Source organism: Rhincodon typus, chromosome 1, assembly GCF_021869965.1.
Source record: "Rhincodon typus isolate 14 chromosome 1, sRhiTyp1.1, whole genome shotgun sequence".
In the NCBI taxonomy this organism is placed as follows: Eukaryota; Metazoa; Chordata; class Chondrichthyes; order Orectolobiformes; family Rhincodontidae; genus Rhincodon; species Rhincodon typus.
Window position 1 is genome coordinate 4455992 of NC_063332.1, and position 24600 is coordinate 4480591.

The following is a 24600-nucleotide window of genomic DNA, read 5'->3' on the forward strand; positions in this document are numbered from 1 at the left end:
GTGTCCCTCATAATTTTATATATCTCAATCATGCTCCCGATCAGTCTCCTCTGCTCTAAGGAAAATAACTCCAGTCTGTCCAAAAAACACACACACAAATTGCTAGAGAAATTTAACAGGTCTGTTAACATCCGTTGAGGGAAAGCAAGTTAACATTTTGAGTCCAGCTCCCCTTCTTCAATCCAATCTCTCTTCATGACTGAAACTCTCCAGCCCAGGCAACATCCTGGTAAATCTCCTCCGCACAATCACAGCCCTCCTATATTGTGGATTCCAGAAATGCGGACAATATCACTGTTTTTCTGGAACCTGCTGCTTGAGCTGACCCTCAGGGCAAAAAGACTGAGGTGAAACTAATTCTCACAACAATTCTGCTAGTCACTTTGTGGAAGAAAAATCCACTGTATTTCCAAAACATCCCATGATGGGGTCAGTACTGGGCAGTAGGTTTTGCCCCGGGGCAGGACCCACTGTAGTCTGCACATTGCAATGAGACCTCCATGTCATAATACAGCTGACATCATCGACGGGAAAGGATACCCCAGGAACATCATGATGCCTGTATCCTTGAGAACGCTCATGTCCCTCCTTCAACATCAAGGTCTGGATGCCTCTCAAGAGGGGAGGCGATGGCCCTAGTGGTATTATCGCTGGACTGTTAATCCGAGACCCAGATAATGTTCTGGGGACTCGGGTTCGAATCCCGCCACGGCAGATGGTGGAATTTGAATTGAATAAAATATCCGGAATTAAGAATCTAACGATGACTGTGAATCCATTGTCGATTGTTGGGAAAACCCATTTGGTTCATTAATGTCCTTTAGGGAAGGAAACTGCCATCCTTACCTGGTCTGGCCTACATGTGACTCCAGACCCACAGCAATGTGGTTGACTCATAACTGCCGCCTGGAAAATTAGGGATTGGCAATGAATGCTGCCTAGCCAGCGACACCCTCATCCTGTGAATGAATAAAACAAAAATGTCCACTAGGAGTCAAGAGCTATCCTCTGCAACCATAACTGATGACTCTGTTACACAACCCCCGACAGAGGCTGAGTGCAGACTCAGTGCCCCCCGTTTTTCTTGAAGCATTGGCCTACTGAAAATGGGATTCCAATGCTTGGATAGATGTGGTGGATGTTGAGACTGGCCATAACGCTAACATGCTGTGTTCTGCACACTGGAGCTGGCAGGGGAGCATATGATGGACTCTGAAGAGGTGGGAGAATGACAGCCATGTTGATTTGATTTGATTTATTAGTTGGGAGAAGGAAGATGAGGACACTGCGCAGGAGGAACATCATCTTCAGCATAACAGAGTGCTGCAGCTACAAGCCACACAGGACTTAATGGGCACACATTTCAAATAAATGTGAACTGGATGCAGTGATCCTTCACTGTCTGTAAATTTGTTGCTGCTCAAAAAGCAAGCAGTCCCTGTCTCTCCTTAGAAACAAACGTTGCTTTTGTTTGTTCTTGTTTCTTCACTTTTGCTGTACATGAAATTTTTCAACCATTTGAAGGCTTTCCAGTCTGCACTGTTCCGCATTGAACAGTGAGGACATGTTAGGCTACTCTGGGCATTGTGGAAAGAGTAGCACTTGTTAGACAAGGTCAGCGTGGGACAGTGGCTCAGTGGTTAGCGCTGCTGCCTCACAGTGCCAGGGACTTGGGTTCAAATCCAGTCTTGGGCAACAGTCTGTGTGGAGATTGCACATTCTCCCCACAAGTGCATGGGTTGACTGTGCTAAATTGCCCATAGTTTCCAGGCTAGTTGGGTTAGCCATGGTAAAAATGCGGGTTTGTCGGGATAGGGTAGGGAGCTGTGTTTAGGGGAGATGCCCTTTGGAGAGTCCATGTAGGCTCAGTGGGCCGAATGGTATCTCCCTGCAATGTAAGGATTCGATGTTCCTATAAAAAGAAATGACATGATTCTAAGGATGGGTGATATGTGTGACTTGGTTCATCAATATGACTATATTAATGAACGTGCACTTATATTTGCAATGATGTGTGAGCCTTTGTGCCCTCAGAACAGTCTCTTTATGGTTCTCCCCCAGACCCCTCTCCCACACGTGAACTGTAAAGAGTAGCTTTGGACTGACAACATTGACCTGGCGTCCAGCTGGGCATTATCCTGGGAGTAAGTCCTTGCAAGTTCTTCTGCCTCTGGTAAGGTGTGTGATTTACAGATGTATAATAATGTCACTTACTTTAGAACTTAGATTTTATATGCATGGCATATGGATTTTGATCTGTTTGGTTGAGGGGATTCAATAATTAACTTGTCAGTCTTTCTGGAGCCATGATTTTTTTTAAACAAATGGGAGAGAGAGAGTTCTTGGAGTTATGATGGAAACTTAGTTACGGCATGAGAATTTTACAATTGGACAGAGCTTTTGGTTTTAAACAATCAGGAATTGATTTTGCTTGGAGGTGGAACCCATAGATTGCAAAGCTTTTGGGTTCAATTCATAGAAATCCTGGTTGAAGTTAGATGTAAAAAGAGTTTCTCCTGGGGAAGTCATAGAGTTGGTCAGCACGGAAACAGACTCTCCAGTCCAGCCTTCAGGACAATCAGGGAATAAATTACCACAGTGTGAGGGTTTTAGTTTGAAAGTTCCAGATTAAAAGTGTTTGATTAGAACATTGAAGCGGTTATTTGAAAGTGAAAAAGTTTAAGGCCAGTCGTGTGAAAAATCAAAGAAGGGGTGATCAACTTTTTTTTCTTAACCCAAGATCCTTTTTTATTGAATTTCAATTCCACCATCTGTCATGGCGGGATTTGAACCTGGGTCCCCCTCGAGCCTAAACTGAAACAAAGAACTGTGGATGCTGCGGATCTGCAACAAAAACAGAAATTGCTGGAGAAACTTAGCAAGCCTGGCAGCCTCTGTGGGAAGAAAGCAGAGTTAACGTTTCGAGTCCAGAGACTCTTCACCAGAGGTTATCAAACTTTCAAGAGATGATGAAAGGTCACTGGACTCAAAATGTTAACTCTGCTTCTCTCTCTACAAATGCTGCCAGACCTGCTGAGTTTCAACAGCACTTTCGGTTATTACTGGACAAGTTAGATCCCAGACAGAAATCTGGTTTGACAGACCATTTGTTTGAGCTAGCTTCAATAAGGTGATGTTTCACTGAAACACATTTAGACAATATTGCAGATTCAGTTTAATAATAGGAAAGTAACAAGTAGCATTCATCTCAGACAATGACCCCTCATCTCCAACAGAGAGATTTGAACCATTGTCCCTTGACATTCAATAGCATTACTATCACTGAATGTCCCCCTATCAACATCACGGGGGTTACTATTGACCAGACCATAGAAACACAGAAATATAGAAGACAGAAGCAGAAGGAGGTCATTCAGCCCTTGGAGCCTGCTCCGCCTTTAATCACAATCATGGCTGATCATCCAACTCAATAGCCTAATCCTGCTTTCTCCCCATAACCTTTGATCCTATTTGCCCCAAGTGCTGTATCTCATTACCTCTTGAATACATTCAATGTTTTGGCATCAACTACTTCCTGTGGTAATGAAATCCACAGACTCACCACTCTTTGGGTGAAGAAATGTCTCCTCATCTCCGTCCTAAATGATTTACGCCGAATCCTCAGATTGTGACTGGGGAGGTGATGGTCCTAGTGGTATTATCGCTGGTCTGTTAATCCAGGGACCCAGATAATGTTCTGGGGACTAGGTTCAATCCCGCCACAGGAGGTGGTGGAATTTGAATTCAATGAATATCTGGAATTAAGAATCTAATGATGACCATCAATCCATTGTCAATTGTCAGGGGAAAAACCCATCTGGTTCACTAATGTCCTTTAGGGAAGGAAACTGTCATCCTTACCTGGTCTGGCCTACATGTGACTCCAGACCCACGGAAATGTGGTTGACTCTGAACTGCTCTCTGGGCAATTAGGGATGGGTAATAAATGCTGGCCTAGCCAGCGACACCCTCATCTCATTAATGAATAAAGACCTCTGGTTCAGGACAATCCACATCAGTAACATCTACACTGTCCAGTCCTGTTAGAATTTTATAAGTCTCTATGAGATGCCCCCTCATTCGTCTGAACTCTAGCGAAATCAATCCCAACCTAGTCAATCTCTCCTCATACGTCAGACCCGCCATCCCTGGAATCAGCCTGGTAAGCCTTCGCTGCACTCCCTCGAGAGCAAGAGCATCCTTCCTCAGAAAAGGAGACCAAATCTGCATACAGTATTCTCGTCAGAGGCTGAGTGATCTTATAGAGGTTTATAAAATCATGAGGGGCATGGATAGGGTGAACATCCAAGGTCTTTCTCTCAGGGTAGGTGAGTCCAAAACTAGAGGGCATAGGTTTAAAGCGAGAGGGGAAAGATTTAAAAGGGACCTAAGGGGCAACTTTTTCACACAGAGGGTGGTGTGTGTATGGAACGAGCTGCCAGAGAAAGTGGTGGAGGCTGATACAATTACAACATTTAAAAGGCATCTGGATGGGTATATGAATAGGAAAGTTTAGAGGGATATGGGCCCAATGCTGGCAAATGGGACTAGATCAATTTCAGACATCTGGTTGGCATGGACAAGTTGGACCGAAGGGTCTGTTCCTGTGCTGCATAACTCTATGACTATGTTGATCATTCCAATAAAACATGTATCTGACAGCTATCACACAATAAACTAAATCATATTTAAGATGAACCTTCTCTACCACACAAGACCAGTCATGCACTTTGTACCTGAACTTAAAAGGAGGAGGGCGGCAACAGATCTACCTTATGTATCTTTCACAACAATGACTGTGATAAGGATCCATTGTACAATATCAGTTACCATAGCCTCTTCCTGGTCAGTTACTATCCCTTACGCTCCATTGCTCTTCTGTATTGTCCTCCCTTTCATTTCTTCTACCAGCCCTCTATCTATAACTACATCCTCTCTCCTGCCATTACCGTGTCTCCTGTTAGTTAGTCCACTCCCTCTGGTCAGCTATTGCGCTCTCTCCCCTGTCTGTTACTGTACCCACCCCCTCTATATCCTGTCAGTTACCACAATCTCTCTACTGTCAGTCACTACACACTCTCCCTCCCTGTCCTGTCTGTTACTGCTCTCTCTCCCTCCCCGTCCTGTCTGTTACTGCTCTCTCTCCCTCCCCGTCCTGTCTGTTACTGCTCTCTCTCCCTCCCTGTCCTGTCTGTTACTGCTCTCTCTCCTGTCAGTTACTGTACCCAATCCCTGTCTCTCGTCAGTTACTGCACTCACTCACTCACTCTCTCTCTGTCTCTGTCTCTGTCTGTCTCTCTCTCTCTCTCTCTCCCTGTCCTGTTTGTTATTGCTCTCTCTTACTGCTCTCTCTCTCTCCCGCTATCCTGTGTGTACTGAACCCTCTCTTGCACTGTCTGCATGTTTCCTTTTCTCCTACTTTCTGATGTGTGTCTGTGTTGGCCCATTTCAACCGGGATCTCCTCCCCAGCCTGACGTCAATGTCCCGGGGCGGTGCACACACACGGAGAGAGGGTCAGAGAGTCGGTAGTGGCCTGAGCTGGGCGCTGAGATGGCCGGCAGCCTGGCCTTACAGAGTTCGCAATGGTTCCCCAGCCACGTCCAGGTCACCGTGCTGAGAGCCAGAGGCTTGAGAGCGAAAGGCAAACACAACAGCAGCGATGCGTTTGCTATCATCCAGCTGGGCAAGGAGAGATACTGTACCTCGGTGCTGGAGCAGAGCAGGGACCCTGAGTGGAAGGAGGAGTGTGTCTTCGAGGTTCTCCCAGACTGGTTGCTGGACGGTGAAGGAGGGGGACATGGAGCAGGCAAGGAGCTGCTAATTACCATCATGCACAGGTCCCTGCTGGCCATGGACAAGTTTCTGGGACAGCTCGCCCTGCCCCTGGCTGCAACCTACCGGCACAAGACCAGCAGAAAACCAGAGTGAGTTCACCACCACCCCGCCCCGAATCCTCTCCACCACCTTCTGATCCCCCAACACCCCACCCCACCCCACTAAACCATACCATTACCATACCCCACCCCACCATACCATACCATACCATACCCCACCATCTGCCAGAGGTAGCAGAAGGTGGTTGAAGTTACTGAAGTTGGAGGGGGATAGAACCAGTCAGGTCGCGGTGGGGAGGTGAATGGTGTGAGAGGCAGCCTCCTAGTGTCCCCACTGTCACCGCGGTGAATGGAGAGCCCCCCCCGCTTGTGTGTGTATCTCCCCGGAGTTTGTGAACTGGGTCTTGGGTGGTGCCTACCCCCCGGGGCCAGAGCTCAGGCTGAACACGTTCCTCTAGAGTGTACTGCGGAAAAGCTCCGTCCCTGCAGTCCCACAGGCCACGGGCAGGGAGCTGTTCCAGTAACTTGCTGCATTCCACTCGCAAGTTGCCAAAAGGCAGTGTTTTGTTTTGTTTTGGTTTGGTTTTAATGTGGGACCCGGGGGTGGGGGAGAAACGGTTGCACAAAGTGGAATGGCTACGTTTTTGGCAACAGGAAAGGAACATTCCCGATGAGAGAAGTAGAGGGGAAAAAAAACTACGTTTCTCTAGCGCCTGTCGCAACCACAGCCACTGTCTCAGTGTTTAAAGTGTGGCCGCTGTAATTACCCGAAAGTCGCACAGTAAGATCCCACGGTCATTATGCAGCACCTTGATTTTGTGCACTTGGTTGAGGGATACTGGAGCATAAGACCATAGAATGTTAGATGCACCATTCAGTAGGCCACTCAGCCCATTGAATCTGTTCTGCCAATCATTGAGCTCATGGCTGATCTGATAGTCCTCAAAAAAAAACAGAAGTTGCTTGAAAAGAACTCGACCCAAAACGTTAACTCTGATTTTGTCTTCAAAGATGCTACCAGACCTGCTGAGCTTTTCCAGGAATTTCTGTTTTTCTTTCTGCAGTTCTTTCAGTTTTTACTTATTGATAGTCCTCAACTCTACTTTTCCTGCCTTATCCCCATAACGCTGGATTCCATTCCTGGTTAAAAACCTATCTAGCTCAGCCTTGGATAAGACAGTTGTGTCTGGGCTGGTGTCTGGGGATAACATCCTGTTTGCAATAAAAAATAGACAGTGCTGTAGAAACTCAGCAGGTCTGGCAGCATCTGTGGAGAGAAAGCAGCATTAACTCCAATTGGATGGTTCTGCAAAATGTTAACTGTTTCTGAGTCTGTTCTGTTCCTGCTGAGTTTTTCTAGCACTTTGTCATTATTTCACGTTCCTAGCATCTGCAGTATTTTGCTTCAATTTTAGGTAACATTGCATTTTTTAAACTTACTGGCAGGCCAGCATTTATTGCCCTTGAGAAGGTGGTGGTGAGCTGCCTTCTTGAAATGCTGCAGTTCTATGTGCTGTAGGTTGACCCACAATTCCCTTAGAAAGGAAATTCTAGGATTTTGACCCAGTGACAGTGAAGGAACAGTGATATATTTCCAAGTTAGGATGGTGAGTGGATTGGAGGAGAATTTGCAGGTGGTGTTCCCATGTATCTGATGCCCTTGTCCTTCTAGATGAAAGAGGTTGTGGGTTTTGAAATAGTGGCATCAGAGCATTTGTGTTCACCTTGGTTTGATATCTCCTCTTGTCAGTGAACTGTCACTGAAGTGCACTTTATGCTCAATTATGTAGAGTCCGGCTTGAACCCACAAATGCCTGGTTCAGGTAGTAATGTGACCTGCTGAGCCCGAGCTAGCAGTTTTTGCAGCCATGCGTCACGGCTTTATGTGGTGGGGTGTTGAGGAGGTACCAGAGGTGTCTTGATGAGAAGTTCTACGTTTCAGGAAAGGCTGGGGGTCTCCTTTTATATAAAAAGGAGAGGAGGCTTCATGAAGTTATGTTAGTGGAGAGTTGCCACTTGGGCTAACCAAAGGCCATCAATAAAAGACAGTGAGCAATGAGTATCGGAGGCAAAAACAGAAATTGCTGGAAAAGCTCAGCACATCTGGCAGCATCTGTGGAGAGAAAGCAGAGTTAACATTTCGGGTTGAGTGAGGGGGAGATTAGGGTCGGTGGTGTGATGTTGGGGTTGAGTTTTTTAGGGGAAGGGAAAGGGTTTCTGGGTGGCGGTGGAAGGGAGTGGGTTCTGCGGCTTCGATGGCTGTGGCAAATGGGGTCTTTCTGGGAAGGGTTTGTGGATGGAGTGCATCGGGACTTGGTTGGGCGGTGTTGGAGAGTGGGTGTTGTTGGAGGGCATGGGGAGGGGTTGAGAGGGGATGGGGGAGTGTTTTGGAGGATGGGGAGAGCTGGGGGACAGGGGGAGGGAGGAGAGTCGGGGGCGGGGAGAGTGGGGCCTGGGGGAGGGGTGAAATTCGGGGGCGGGAAGAACTGGGCCTGGGGGAGGGGAGAGAGCTGGGGTGTGGGGAGAGATGGGAGACTCGGGGTGTGGGGAGAGTTGGGTTAGGGGGTGCCGCTGTTGAACAGCTGGAGTTTGAAGTGTGTGGCGAGGAAGATCTGACATCTTACTGGAGAATCCAGGGTTACAGGGAAAAGGTAGGAAATTGGGCATGAAATGTGGTAAAGGCTCGAAGGGCTGAGTGGCCTGCTCTTGTTCCTATTTCCTAAGGTGTTACGGACTCAGGCACACAAAATGCAGATGTCTGTTTCCAGCTTGCCTTCCTGACTCCAGTCTGACCATTGTCTACCTTTGCTGGCCACCGTCAGCCTCCTCCCCAGGAACTGAGACAGTGAGAGCCATGTGGTGCGGAAACAGACAGTGCTGGAGAAACTCAGTAGGTGTGTGGGAAGAAAGCAGGGTTAACATTTTAAGCCTGGTGATTTATCAGAACTGTTAGTAGCTGGGAAAAAGTGGTATTCACGAACCTGAAGTGGGAGCAAAGGGGAGAGGTGAGTGGATAGGTGGAGACAAGTCCGGAGAGAGACAAAGATATGAAAGGGATAAGTAAATGAGATTATAGATAGCTGACTGGGACAAAGAAAAGCTTAATAAATGACAGTAGGAGCTTAGAGTGAGAAATGGGTTCATTGTGCTGAATGGAACCTTTATGTTATCATGGGCTTGGGAGTACATGGGAATAGGTGACTGTGCTAAAAGAAACCTGTGTCATAACAGAAGATAGCAGGAATTGCAGATGCTGGAGTCAGAGTCAATACAGTGTTGAGCTGGAGGAATACAGCAGGTCAGGCAGCATCAGAGGAGCAGAAGTTTTACACCATTCATCAGGACTGGGGGGTGGGTGAAGGGAACTTGGAAACAAATGGGAAGGAAGGTAGGTGGGATGGTGATAGGTGAATGCAGGTAGAGGATAGTGGAGATTGGTCAGTGGGATGGGTGGGGTGGATAGGTGGGAGAGAAGATTTACAGGTTGTGTCAGGTCAAGGAGGTGGGATGAGAGGGAGGGTTGGACATGGGATGAGGCCGGGACTGGGGAGATTTTGAAACTGATGAATTCCATGTTTAGGCCATCGGGCTGTAGGCTCCCGAGGCGAATTGTGAGGTGCTGTTCCTCCAGTTTGCGGGTGGTATCATTGTGACACTGGAGGAGGGCCAGGATGGACATGTCGCCCAGGGAGTGGGAGGGGGAGTTAAAATGTTTGGTGACTGGAAGGTATTGTTGATTATAGTGTACAGAGTGCAGATGCTCCACGAATTGGTCTCCGAGTCTGCACTTGGTCTCACCGATGTAGAGTAGCAATGGGCACCCATGTGGACCCTATGCCTGCCTCTTTGTAGGATACGTGGAACAGTCCCTTTTCCACTGTTACATCGGCACTATCCCCCACATCTTCCTCCACTATATCGATGACTGTATCGGTGCTACCTCATGCTCCCGTGAGGAGCTTGAATAGTTCATCAACTTTCCTAACACTTTCCACCCCCAACCTTAAGTTCACCTGGTCCATCTCGAATACCTCACTCTCCTTCCTGGACCTCCTGGTCTCCGTCTTTGGTAACCACTTCAACACCGACATCTATTTCAAACCCACCGACTCCCACAGCTACCTAGACTACACCTTCTCTCATCCACCTTCCTGCAAGAATGCGATCCCCTACTCCCAATTCCTCCGCCTCCGCTCCCAAGATGGGGCATTCTACTCCCACACATCTCAGATGTCCTCTTTCAAGGACCATAATTTTCCCCCTCCGGTGATCAAAAATGCCCTCAACTGCATCTCTTGGATTACCTGCACTTCTGTCCTCAAACCCCTCCTCCCACCACCCCCCAACGAAAATAAGGATAGAGTCCCCCTGGTCCTCACATACCACCCCACCAACCTCCGCCATTTCAACCAACTACAATTTGACCCCACAACCAAAGAGATATTTCCCTCCCCACCCCTCTCTACCTTTAGTAGGGACCGCTCTCTCTTCACGACTCCCTCATCCACTCCACACTCCCCACTAACGCCACCACCCCTGGTACCTTTCCATGCAACCGCAGGAAGTGCTACACTCACTCCTACACCTCCCCCTCACCTCCATCCAAGGCCCCAATCTTTCCAAATCTGACAGGGATTCACCTGTACATCCTCCAACCTGGCCTACTGTATTTGTTGCTCTCAATGTGGTCTCCTGTACATCAGACTTGATGACCGATTCACGGAGCATCTACCCTCTGTACGTTATAATCGACACCACCTTCTGGTTGCTAACCATTTCAACTACCCCCTCCCACTCCTGGGTGACATGTCCATCCTGGGCCTCCTCCAGTGTCACAATGATGCCACATGCAAACTGGAGGAGCAACACCTCATATTCCGCCTTGGGAGCCTATAGGCCAATGGCCCGCAACATGGAATTCACCAGTTTTAAAATCTCCCCATTCCCAGCCTCAACCCCGTCTCCTTGACCAGACGCAACCTGTCCATCTTCTTCCCCACCTATCCACTCCAACCTTTCCACTGATTGATCTCCACTACCCTCTACCTGCATTGGCCAATCACTATCACACCTACCTCCCCCCAGCCCCAAACCCCCCCCCCATTTATTTCTGAGCTTCCTTCCCCCTCCCCACTCCTGATGAAGGATCCTGACCCGAAATGTCAACTCTCCTGCTCCTCTGATGCTGCCTGACCTGCTGTGTTCCTCCAGCTCCACACTGTGTTGACTGTGTCATAATAGGACTGGAAGGATGGAGTCAGGCAGAGTTATTGAACTGATGTTGAGTGTTAGAGGTTGCAGGGTTAAGCGCTGGCTGGAGTGAGGGTAAACTGCGTACCCACTCGACATGCCCCTGGCCTTTCCAGCTATGTTTACCAGGTAGTGAGTGGGGTTAGGTTTCTGACATTGTTAGCCTCCCCCTTTCTGAGCTCCAGATTCGTCGTCATCTCGTCGTGTTGCTATTGCTGGGCCGGTCTCAGCCTAGCTAACTCTGCTTAAATAAGTGCAAGAGCTTGACAGCCTTTGGGCCTGCTTGGCTCGGTATCACACCATGTGCTGTTGCAGCTGAGCACTCTGTGCTTCCCTCGTGTCTCTCTTGTACAAAGTTATGGAGCCAGGACGCTGGAGCAGCTTAGCAAAGTGGTTGCCTCCCAGCCCCAACATCCACCACATTTTGCTCTTTTCCTTCAAGCCTCTCAGCTAGAGTTTGGAACGGACTGTGAAATGAAAGAAAATGTTCTTGTGTTGAATGTAACATCCTAGTGAGTGTGTAGGTGTTGCAATCTTAGGGCAGTGTGCCCTGCAAAGGAAACATTGCATACATAGGCACTTCTGTAATCCTTAATTTTGTACTTCTAAGTAGACTGAGTGTGGTTGATACCATTTTTTTTCAGTGTGGGTGTGCATGGGATGTGCCTGCAAACAGTTTTCCTGATTGGAATTGAATTCCTTAGCAACCTCAGACTCCCAACTCTTCCCCTGTTTCATCTGTTCTCTTTTACTGACATTATTCTTGGTTACACCTGTGTGTATTCCTCACACAGTCATACACACTCTTCCAGCTCCCTGAATTCAGTTTAAGATCCAGAGTGACCTGTCATCCTCTGATTCACTCTGTCCCAGGAATCAAACCTATACCCTTTCATCCTCCCACCCTCTGTTCTGTCTCACCCCCACTCTGAAAGCCAGCCATGTCCTCCCACTGTTGCTGTACCACTGGATCCTAGAAGTGAAATTTCACTGCCTCTGGTCATCCCAGTGGTAAAATTAAGCATTGGATTAAGTGGCTGGATTGAGGTAAACGTTATTAATGAATGGGTCTACAGTTAAGAGAATTGTGGCAATTTCTGATTGTAGCCAGTGTTTGCTGACAGGAGTTTGCTCAAGGGTTAATCTCTGTGTAACTGTAAAGAGGTATTAATTCAGGGTAAGGGTTATTTGCTGTGTAACTGCACAGCAACACTAATTCAGCCAGGGTAAGAGTTAATCACTGTGTAACACTGCAGATATACAAATTTGGCAGCGTATGGATTAATTACAGTGGAACTGCAGATACCAATGCAGCAGGGTAAGGGTTAATAGCTGTGTAATTTAGCAAGAGTAAGGGTTAATTACTGTCAGAATGAAATTTATTTCATTTTTCAGTTTGTTGAACTCCCTTTGAATAACCAGCCGAGTGACCCCCCCACCTTTTAGGGCTGTGGTGACTAGTTCACTAAAAACCTAACACACTGCAGTATTTCTCTCTTCAGGGAAAGGAGAAATGAAAACTGATATTGTGTAGCAACAGCCTTAATGATAAGTTAATGGTCTGGGTGTTGACTTTATCAGCAATGGAACAGCGTCACAGCCAGAGTTCCCACCCAACTCCCAACTTCATCTCTACTTTCTCTGTGTAGTGCCAGCAGTGTCTGTCCTTAGCTTTCCGGGATAACTCTCTCAGAGGCTGATTTGATATCAGCCTGTTTTAGAGTTGGCAGTTAACCAGCATGTCCTTCAAAGTTTCATCTTGCTTTGTCTTACTCTTGAGCCTTACCCAGTACCTTTACAACATATATTCAAAGAAATTGTTAAAAAGAAACACTTTTAAGTTAGTTTTTATCTTGGGTGTTCCTCAGAGTGTTGTCCTGGTCATTCTTTGGAATTCCAGGACAATCCTGGAATGTTAAGATCCGATGAGAGTTCTGGGATTGCCACTTGAAGCAGTTCCTTGGCTGAAATCCCTTCCATCTGGCCTTTATCCAGGAGAACTCCTGACTGACTCAAAACATACTGGATCCTCCACACTGGATCAGGAGGCGATGGCCTAGTGGTATTATCACTAACCTATGAATTCAGAGACCCAGGTAACGATCTGGGGATGTGGGTTTGAATCCTGCCATGGCAGATGATGGATTCTGAATTCAATAATAATCTGGAATTGAGAGTCTCATGATGACAGTGAAACCTTTGTTGGGGAAAAACCCATCTGATTCAGTAATGTCCTTTAGGGAAGGAAGCTGCCATTCTCCACCTGGTCTGGCCTACATGTGACTCCAGACTCATAGCAATGTGGTTGACCTCTGTCTGCCCTCTGGGCAATTAGGGATGGGCAATAAATGCTGGCCCAACCAGTGAGGCCTTTATTCCATGAATGAATAATTTTTAAAAAAATCACATCCTTTTTGGAATTCCCTCCATAGCCTTGTTGGCCTCCATCACTTCAATTTTCTGTAGCCTGACAACTTCTATACTATCTAGCTCCTTGAGAAACCCTGATTTTAATTGCTTTACCATTGGTAGCTATGCCTTTTGCTGGGCCCCAAGCTCTGGAACTCTCTTCGTAAACCTCCCTATATATCTCTATCCGCCTTTTAGGATTGTACCTTGAAATCTGCCTCTTTGACCAAGTTTTTGGTCATCTGCCTAATATCTCAGTTGATCAGTGTCAGACCTTGTTCACTGCCATTCCTGCGAAGTGTAAAGCATGGAAATATGCACGTAGAAGCAGACTTTGTTTGACAAGGGGTGAGAGCAGGAGCAGGAGGAGTGGTATAAGACTAAATGAAAGAAATTGGAACAAAAGGCAGGAGAACACAGTGACTTGTGAGGCTTTGGAATTTACTTCCAGGTTAGTCATTGAAGCGGAAACTGCGTCAACATTTAGATTCAATTGGAGATTTGAACGAAGGCAAAAGGGCAAAGGGATTTGACAAGAGGCAGGTAAATACAGTTGTGACAACTATATCTCATGTGGAAAGTGAATGGTGCTCCTGGCTCACTAGTTGGATTCGTTGGAGTGTTTCCGTGCTGTAGGTTTTGTAGAACAACCTTTTTGTGAACCTTTTCTGGAAAGGTGCTATCATACATCCTATGATGTAGATTATTGAATCTACTCAATGCCCAGGTTTCCACCGCTTGCTAGAGAGTGAATTCCAAAGATGATCCTTTGAGAGAGGAGATTCCTCATTATCTCCATCTTATTGTCACAGCTGTACTAAGAGTGGACATCTTGGAGGGCTGATCCAGCGAGGCCATGTGGGTAGAACTCAGGAATAAGAAAGATGCAATTACTATGATGGGGTTATACCTGTAGGCTTCCAGTAGCCAGCAGGAATTGGAGGAACAGATATGTAAGAAGATCATGGTAAGATATGAAAACAACACTGTCTTTTTTAAATCATTTACAGGATAAGGGCATTGCTGATGAGGCAACATTTATTGCCTAGAGGACAGTTCAGAATCCATCACATTGCTGTGGGTCTGGAGTCATATGTAGGCCAGACCAATTGAAGGAGGCAGCTTCCTCCCCTCAAGGTCATTAGTGACACAGATAGGTTTTTCTGACAATCGGATTATGGTCATCTTTGGACTCTTAATTCCAGACATTTTATTGAATTCAGATTCCACCATCTGCCATGGCAGGATTTGAACCTGGGTCCCTGGAACGTTATCTGGGTCTCTGGATTAACTGTGATACTCCACTAGGCTATCGCCTTCCCATGTTGTGTATTGTCGTGGATAATTTGAACTTCCCCCAATATTGACTGGGAATCCCTTAGTGTCAGGTTCTTAGATGGGGCTGAAATTTGATTGTTGCATCCAGGAGGGTTTCTTGAAGCAATATGTAAATAGTCCAACTAAGGAGGGGGCTATACTAGACCTTGTATCAGGGAATGAGTCTAGCCAGGTGATCTAAGTTGCAAGAGCCTTTTGGGAACAGCGATCACAATTCTGTAAGTTTTAAGATAGTTCTGGATAAGGATAAGACTGGTCTTTGGGTGAAAGTGCTAAACTAGGGGGGAAGGCTAGTTATAGTAGTATTAAGCAGGAACTGGAGAAATTAGATTGAGGGAGGTTGTTTGAGGGTAAATCCACTTCTGACATATACAAGTCTTTTAAAGGCCAGTTGATCAAGAGTTCAAGACCCAGCATGTCCCTATGAGGATGAGAGATAAGGATGGCAAGATTTGTGAACCTTAGATGACAAGAAATATTCAAAGTTTAGTCAAAAAGAAAAAGGAAGTATATGTAAGGTCCAGGAAACTGAAATCAGACAAGACTGTTGAGGCATATAAAGAAAGCGGGAAAGACCTTAAACAAGAAAATTGGGAGGGTTGAAAGGGGCCATGAATTGTCCTTGGAAAGTGGGATTGAAGAGAATCCCAAGGCATTTTATAGATATGTTAGGAGAAAGTGGGTAACTAGGCCAAGGGTTGGCCCACTCAAGGACAAAGGAGGGAATTTGTTTGTGGGGCCAGAGGAAGTGGGTGAGGTGCTTAATGAGTACTTTGCATCAGTATTCATCTAGAAGGATGATGGTAAGATTAGGGAGTTGTTTGTCGAAATTCTAGGGCATGTCGACCAGGCACTCGACAAGGTACCGCACAAAAGTCTGCTGCATAAGATAAAGGTGCACGGTATTATGGGCAATGCATTAGCATGGGTTGAGGACTGGTTAACTAACAGGAAGCAAACTGTGGGGATAAATGAGTGCTTTTCTGGTTGGCGATCAATGACTAATGGTGTGCCTCAGGGATCAGTGTTGAAGTGGCAATTGTTTACAATTTACATAAATAGTTTGGAGTTGGGGGCCACGTGTAATGTGTCAAAGTTTGCGGATGACACTAAGAAGAGTGGTACAGCAAAGTGTGCAGAGGACTCTGAAAGTTTGCAGATGGATATAGATAGTTAAGTGAGTGGGCAAAGGTGTGGCAGATGGAGTACGATGTTGATAAATGTGAAGTCATCCATTTTGGTAGGAATAACTGTAAAAAGAACTATTATTTAAATGGTGAAATATTGCAGCGTGTTGCTGTGCAGAGGGACCTCGGTGTCCTTCTGCATGAATCACAGAATGTCGGTTTGCAGGTGTAACAGGTAATTAAGGTAAATGGTATTTTATCCTTCATTGCCAGAGGAATGGAGTTTAAAAGCAGGGAGGTTATGTTACAGCTGTATAGGATGCTGGTGAGGCCACACCTAGAGTGCTGCGTGCAATTTTGGTCTCCTTACTTGAGAAAGAATGTGCTGACACTGGAGGCGGTGCAGAGGAGAGTCACTAGGTTGTTTCCAGAGTTAGAGGGTTGGCTTGAGAGATTGAGTAGACTGGGGCTGTACTCACTGGAATTTAGAAGAATGAGGGGGGATCTTATAAAAACATAAAATTATGAAGGGAATAGATAAGATAGAAGCAGGGAGGATGTTTCCATTGGCGGGTGAAGCTAGAACTAGGGGGCATAGCCTCAAAGTAAGGGGGAGCAGATTTAGGACTGAGTTGAGGAGGAACTTCTTCACTCAAAGGGTTGTGAATCTGTGGAATTTCCTGTCCAGTGAAGCAGTTGAGGCTTCCTCGTTGAATGCTTTTAAAGCTAAGATAGATAATTTTCTGCACAGTAAAAGAATTAGATTTCTTGGGCCTTGACAGAGATTTTTGTATCCTCTTTAGCCACAGACGACGTCCCTAAGTCTGGAGAATAGCCAATGTTGTTCCTTTGTTTAAGAAGGGCAACAACAATAATCCAGGAAATTGTAGAGTGGCGAATCTTACATCAGTGGTATAGAAATTAATGGGGAAGATTCTTCGGGACAGGGTTTACTTGTATTTGGAAACAAATGGAATTATTAGGAATAGTCAGCATGGCTTTGTATAGGGGAGGACTTGTGTGACAAATTTGATTCAGTATTTTGAGGAAGTGAAGGTGATTGAGGGTAGAGCAGTGGATGTTGTTTCCATGGACTTTACTGAAGTATTTGACAAGGTCTGTCACAGTAGGTTGGACAAGAAGATGAGGTCACGTGGGATCCACAGTGATTTGGTAAGTTAGATACAAAATTGGTTTGGTCGTAGTAAACAGAGGGTTTTTGTGGAGGACTGTTTCTCTGATGGAGATATATGACCAGTGGTGTTTTGTAAGCATCGGTGCTGGGGCCTCTGTTGTTTTTGTAATAAATACAAATGATTTGGATGAAAATGTAGGTAGTCTGATTAGTAAGTTTGCAGGGGACATGAAAACTGGAGGATTGTGGATAACGAAGAAGGTTATCAAAGGATACAACAGGATATAGATCAGTTGGGAAGTGAAATGGCAGATGGAGTTTAGGTGATGCATTTTGGGAGGTCAAATGCAAGAGGAAAGTGTACAGTAAATGGCAGGACCTTTAGGAGCACTGGCATACAGAGGGATCGTTGCGTGTAAGTGTATAGTTCCTGAAAATGGCAATACAAGTGGATAAAATGGTAAAGAAAGTATACGGCATGCTTCATCAGTTAGAGCATTGAGTATAACAGTTGGCAAGTCATTTTACAGGTGTCTAAAACTTTATATAGGCCATGTTTGGAGTATTGGGTACAGTTCTGGTCACCACACCACAGCAAGGATGTGGAAGCTTGCAAAGAGGTTTACCAGGATGTTGCCTGGATTGGAGTGTATTAGCTATAAGGAGAGGTTGGACGAACTTGGATTGCTTTAGCTAGAGGCTGAGGGGGGACCTGATAGAAGTCTGTAAAATTATGAGACGCAAGCTTAGGGTGAATAGTCGGAGTCATTTTTTTTCCCTCGGGTAGAAATGTCAAATGTTGAGGACATAGGTTTGAGGGAGAAAGTTTAAGGGAAATGTGTCAGGCAAGAGGTTTACACACAGGGTGGTAGGTGCCTGGGACTCGCTGCCTGGAGAGGTGCGAGAAGCAGATATGATGGCAAAGTTTAAGAGGCATTTCGGCAGACACATGAACAGGCAGAAAACAGAGGGATATGGATCATGTGCAGGGGAATGGCATTGGTCTAGAATGGCATCATCGTCAGCATAGACATGGTGGGCCAAAGGGCATGTTCCTGTGCTGTATTGCAATTTAATGCGAGATCCTTATTTTGAAACTGCACTCCTTAACTCTAGTTTCCTCCAAGAAGGGGAGACATCTTCTCAGCTCCATCTACTCAAGTCCCAACAGGTGATCTGATTGAAACATAAGATCCAATCATTATTAATTCCAATGGATTTTAAAAAAAATCACAGAATTGTTATGGTGCAGAAGGAGGCCATTGACCTATTGTGCCCACATTGGAAGCATCATTACCCAGTGCCAATCTCCCACCTTTCTCTTGCATGCTATTTCGATCGGAATGACCATCCAATGCCCTCTTGAATGCCTCAATTGAGCCTGCCTCCACTACATTTCCAGGCAGTGCATTCCAGACAGGGCCAGCCTGTCTAACCTTTTCTTATCAGGATGTGCTCTACCATCCCAGGAGTCAGCCTCATGATCCTTCTTTCCTTAGTCAGGAGGCCAGAACTCTGCACAGTGCTGTTAGTGTGAGCTCTCCTGTCCCACTGCAGTAAAATCGATTCTACTCCTTTGTGAATGATAAATTTCATTTTCCTTCCTAATGACTTGCTGTGTTTGTGTGCCAACTTTTTGTGATAGTGTACTAGAACTCTCCAGATCCGTCTGGACTGCAACATTCTGCGTTCTGTCTCAATTTAAATGCTATTCTGCTCTTCTCTTCCTCCTGCCAAAGTGGACACATTATACTTCATCAATAAATGTCTTTGCCAACTTACTGAACTTTTACAAAATTTTTGCGTCCTCCTCACCACTTATTTTCCCACAATGTTGTGCCGAACTTTTACCCTAAACCTAAGGTCTATCTAACCTCCACCCCTACCTTATACTATCATCAATATGCCTATCTAATAGCCGCTTAAATGCCCCTAATGAGGCCGACTCCACTACCCTCTCCGGCAATGCATTCCACGCCCCTACCACTCTCTGAGTAAAGAACCTACCTCTGACGTCTCCCCTACATCTACCTCCACTCATTTTAAAACTATGCCCCCTCGTAAAAGCTGCCTCCACCCTAGGAAAAAGTCTCTGGCTCTCCATTCTACCTATACCTCTGATCATTTTGTACACCTCAAATCCATTTATCCTGGTGGTGGGGGAAATAAAACTGGGAGGGGGAAGCGGAGCAGATTGGCTGAGAGCTGAGCACCTAGTCCAGCACCTAATGCTTGCTGCAGAGTTCAGGAAAAAAGTGGTAATAAGTGAAGAAAATAACAGTGCATTAGTGACAGTTAGTGAAAGAACGTTCTGGAGTCTTGTTGCTTGAGTCCATTAAGTGAAATGTTTCCTTTCTTTCCTGACTGCGGGCTTTGTTGCTCTGATTCATTGATCACATCTAGGCTTGGTCCTGACAGAGCACTGCATCTGCAGTAGGCTGCTGATACAACAGCTTAGCACTCTGCTCAAACTGGACTCTGTCCAGCTTCTTGAGATTAAGTGCACCGCATCGTTCAGCTATTTAGCACACGGGCAAGATTTTTCTAAACTGTATCAGCAGGTCTCACAAGGCTGATTTATTCAGGATGTTGAAGGTGTTTCAAGTGGGAACGAGCAAGAGTCATTCGCCAGTTTATTGTAAACGCAGTTTTCACTCGCCTCCTCAGTTTAAACTCCCAGCCTGAATTGTTCAAATAGGAGTTGCAACCTGCAGTTTGAATACAGCAACCTTGGGATCTAGCAATGACAAGTTTCCATTTACTCCACTCTGCTAAATCCAAATGGATCCAACCCTTTGCCATGTCATTTCATAGAAGTTTAGCAGAGCAAAAGGAGACCTTTCGGCCCATTAAGCTTGTACCTCCTTAAAAGAGCTCCCCAATTAGCCTGACACCCCTTCTCTTTCCCCATTGCCCTGCGGATGTCTCCCTTTGAAAGATTTACCCAGTTTTCTTTTGGAAGCTATTACTGCCATGGTGATCTTTAAGACGACCTATTCTCTACCTAGCCACCCTTTTACTCTTAATGTAGCTATAGGACCTCTTGGGATTATCTTTAACCTTACCTGCCGGATCCATCCCGTACCACCTTTTTGCTCTCCTGATTTCCCTCTTAAATGTGCTCCTACACTTTCTATTGTCATCTAGGGATTCACTTGAGTCCAATAGCTCAAACCCAATGTATGCCACTGCCTTTTTCTTGACCAGTATCCCTCGTCAGCCAGGGATCCCTAAACCTGCCAGCTTTTCCCTTCACCCTAACAGGGACACGCTGACCCTGGACTCTTGATATCGCACTTTTAAAAGCCTCCCATTTGTCAGTCATTCCTTTTCCTTCAAATGGACTCACCCAATCGATTGCTGATAGATCCTGCCTAGTGGCCCCAAAATTGGCCCCGCTCCAGTTTTGCACCTTAACCTGTGGACCCATCCTATCTTTTTCCATAACTATGTTAAAACTAAGAGAGTTATGGTTGCTGGAACCAAAGCGCTCTCCGACTAACGCTTCAGTCATTTGTCCGACCTCGCTTCCTAAGAGATGGTCCAGTGTTGCACCCTCCCGAGTAGGGCCCTCTACATATTGATTTAGGAAACTTTCTTGGACACATTTGACAAATTCCATCCCATCCGGGCCTTTTACACGCTGTTCACTGGCAGGAAGATTGGGAATCAGTTTTGCCTTACTTATATTCCTAAATCTGAACATCTTCTGCCCGACTTACTGGAGGCAGCAAACCCAGCCTCTCCACTTTGCTTAAATTGCTGAAGCCCCTCAGCTGTAAACATTCTCATCAATCCCCTCTGCTCCAAGGCCTTGACACGCTTCCAAAATTATACACAATACTCTGGTTGAGTATTGATGATTTAGAAATGTTAGTCAAAGCTTCCCTGCTTGTGTACTCTTTCCTTCTATTAGTGAAGCCAGGGACCCCCATATGTCTTTTGGACAGATGTCTTCATCTATCTGACAGCTTCAAAGATTTTATGTACATCCACTCCCAGGGATCTCGATGCAGCAAACCCCTTCCCAGTAATTCCCATTGTAGACTCCAGATGAAGGAGGCCATTTAGCTCATCATGTCTGCGCTAGTCAACAATGATCTATCTGCAGTAATTCGATTTTCAAGATTTTGTTCCATATTCCTGTGGAATTCCCTGGCCAGTGAAACAGTTGAGGCTACCTCGTTGAATGTTTTTAAGGCAAAGTTGATGTTTGAACAGTAAGTGGAGCTGAGTCCATGAAAAGATCAGCCATGATCTTATTGAATGGTGGAGCAGGCTCGAGGGGCCAGATGACCTACTCCTGCTCCTGTTTCTTATGTTCTTAAGTCCTGGAGGCTATGGTAACCCAAGTGAGTGCCTAAATACTGCTGAATGTTTCAAAAGTTTCGGACTCAAACACCCTTTTGGGCTGTAAGTTCCAGACTGTCACTACTCTCCAGGTGAAAAATATACCCTTCGACTCCCCTCTTGGCTTTGTATCCCTTACCTTATATCTATGTCCTCTGGTTCCTGACCCTTCTACTAATGGAAAAGTATTGTCTTCCTATGCAACCTATCTGTGGCCCCCAATCTTACACACCTATTTCAGCTCCCCTCTCAATGTTTGCTGCTCCAAGGAAAACAACTGAAACCTGTCTAATCTTTCCTCATTGCTCAGACCCTCCAGCACAGGCAGCATCCTGGTAAATCTCCTCTGCATCCTTTCCAGTGCTATCACATCTTGTTAGAACGTGGTACTCACTTTGACAGCACATTTACTGGCTTTGGAACAATACAGAGATATTTAGCACAGCTCCTATGCAAGGATTACATGTAAACTTGGGAAAAGTTCCATAATTTTTAAGTAAGCTTAAAGCTGGATGACTGCTTTGCAATGCAGAGTGATGGCTACAGGTTTCTGTTCCTGTACTAGCTGAAGTTAGCATGAAGGGCGTTCCTTCTCAAACTCTCCCCTTGTCTGAGACATAGTGACCCTCAGGTTAAACCACCACTAATTTGCTGTCTTGTTAGAGACATCCCATGGACTGGTGGGACTGTGACAACTTTATCTTTTAGAATGTGTTGACCAGACTGCACACAATACTCCAGTTGTAGCCTAAACAGCAATTTATACAACATCTTATTGTGTAGAATTTCAATGAAGTGAACCCCTTCCAAATTACTCCCACTCTGAAATCCCAATGGATCAATTTTTTTTCCATTCAGTCACATGGAACAAATTTAAGTGCACAGCATTTGAGTTCTCTCTCAGTAACACAATGCTGAAAGTACAGTCTCTAATGGTGTTTTGAACTCTGCCTGATTGATGCACTGAGCGGCCATCGACAATAGATGTAGATTGCTTCTTCACTTTGTACAATCAGTCAGACTCCTAAAGCAAGCATAACATTTTGCTGGCCAGCGAGCTATTTATCCTGGTTAAACAGCCCATCATTTAGTGCTGTGTCATTGCTTTATTTTTAATATAAATGCACAGTCACTAGGGCTTCTGATTGCTGAGCTTGTGAAGGAGATAATGGTGGGGGAGAAGGAGAGAGAGAGAGAGAGAGAGATGGTTTTTCTGTCTTTGGCAATAGCACGTCCAATATTTGAAGAAACTTTATACAGCATTTTTGTGTAGATGCGATTTGGAAATCAATTGTTTCCTGAAATTATAGCTTGGCTAAATGTTGTTTGTCTCCAAGGAGAACAATATACTCAAGGATTTTAACAAGGACAAATGAGAAGACACTACTACGGATGGGATAGAATTAAGTGTACTTACATTCTGGGGGAAGTTTCAAGTTCTGATTTAAAGTGCAGTACTTTGTAAGATGTGGTGACCTGTCAACACAGCAAATTAGGATGATCTGGAATGCACTGGCTTTTAGGATGGTGGAAGCAAGTTTATTAACATTATTCCGAAAGGAAATTAGACAACGCTTGAAGAGGAAATGTTGCAGAGCAGGGAGAGTAAGACTAACTGTATAAAAAATGAAAGAACTGTGGATGCTGTAAATCGGAGACAAAAATAGAAGTTGTTAGAAAAGCTCAGCAGGTCTGGCAGCATCTGTGGAGAGAAACCAGAGTTAACAACCCCAAAGGTCAACATGACCTTTCCTCAGAACTGATCGTAGCTGGGAAAATGTCGGTTTATATGCAGAAGATAGGGTGGGGGGGTGGGAATAAGGAGTAAACAGTAGGCAGGGATAGAGCCCAAAGAGGGAGAACAGTTAGACAGACAAAGGAATTGATAACGATCTGGCTAGGAGAGTGAATATTAATATTAATGAAGACTGTTAGTGGCCAGCAATAGGTTGTGTGTAATAGCAGACTGTGATAATAAGGCCTGGAGTAAGAGGGGGCAGTGGGGATAGAGGCCATGCAAACAAGGAAGAACAGTAAGCCACTCACCCCTTTGAGCCTGCTCTGCTATTCAACAAGATCACAGCTGATCTGATTTTAACCTCAACTCTCCATTCCTGCATTTCCCTGATAATCTTTTACCCCCTTAGTCACCAAGAATCTATCAACCTCTGGACCTCTCTGTCTCCATCTCTGGCAGCCATCGAGAAACCGATATCCATTTCAAGCCCACCGACTGCCGCAGCTACCGAGAATACACCTCCTCCCACCCACCTTCCTGCAAAAAGGCCATCCCCTATTCCCAATTCCTTCGCCTCCACCGCATCTGCTCCCAGGATGAGGCATTCCACTCCTGTACATCTCAGATGTCCTTGTTTTTCAAGGACTCCGACCCCCCCCCCCCCCCCAAAGTGGTCGAGAACGCCCTCAACCGTGTCTCCCGCATTTCCCGCAACTCATCCCTCGCACCCCCTCCCCGCAATAACAACCAAAACAGAATCCCCCTCGTCCTCACGTACCACCCCACCAACCTCCGGATCCAACGCATCATCCTCCGACACTTCCGCCATCTGCAATCCAACCCCACCACCAAAGACATTTTTCCCTCCCCACCCTTATCTGCTTTCCGGAGGGACCACTCTCTCCGTGACTCCCTTGTCCACTCCACACTCCCCTCCAGCCCCATCACACCCGGCACTTTTCCCTGCAACTGCAGGAAGTGCTACACCTGCCCCTACACCTCCCACCTCACCCCAATCCCAGGCCCCAAGAAGACTTTCCATATCAAGCAGATGTTCACCTGCACATCTGCTAATGTGGTATACTGCATCCGCTGTTCCCGTTGTGGCCTCCTCTACAGCGGGGAAACCAAGCGGAGGCTTGGGGACTGCTTTGCAGAACACCTAAGTTCGGTTCGCAATAAACAACTGCACCTCCCAGTCGCGAACCATTTCAACTCCCCTTCCCATTCCTCAGACGACATGTCCATGCTGGGCCTCCTGCAGTGCCACAACGATGCCACCCGAAGGTTGCAGGAACAGCAACTCATATTCCGCTTGGGAACCCTGCAGCCCAATAGTATCAGTGTGGACTTCACAAGCTTTAAAATCTCCCCTCCCCCTACCGCATCGCAAAACCAGCCCAGCTCGTCCCCGCCTC

The 24600-nt window shown here is 46.0% G+C and overlaps 1 protein-coding gene and 1 non-coding gene across 2 annotated transcripts in view; both read left to right on the forward strand.

The window, feature by feature from the left end:
• The first annotated feature begins 5065 nt into the window (after positions 1-5065).
• Positions 5066-24600, forward strand: part of LOC109914162 — a 73521-nt gene continuing 53986 nt past the window's right edge. The window contains exon 1 of the mRNA XM_048600709.1: positions 5066-5925. Coding sequence (XP_048456666.1) covers positions 5552-5925 — 374 coding nt within the window. The 5' untranslated portion in view covers positions 5066-5551. The remainder of the gene's footprint in view (positions 5926-24600) is intronic.
• Positions 21831-21937, forward strand: LOC125484968. Its single transcript, XR_007263755.1, has one exon. It is a non-coding gene; the product is annotated as a U6 spliceosomal RNA (small nuclear RNA).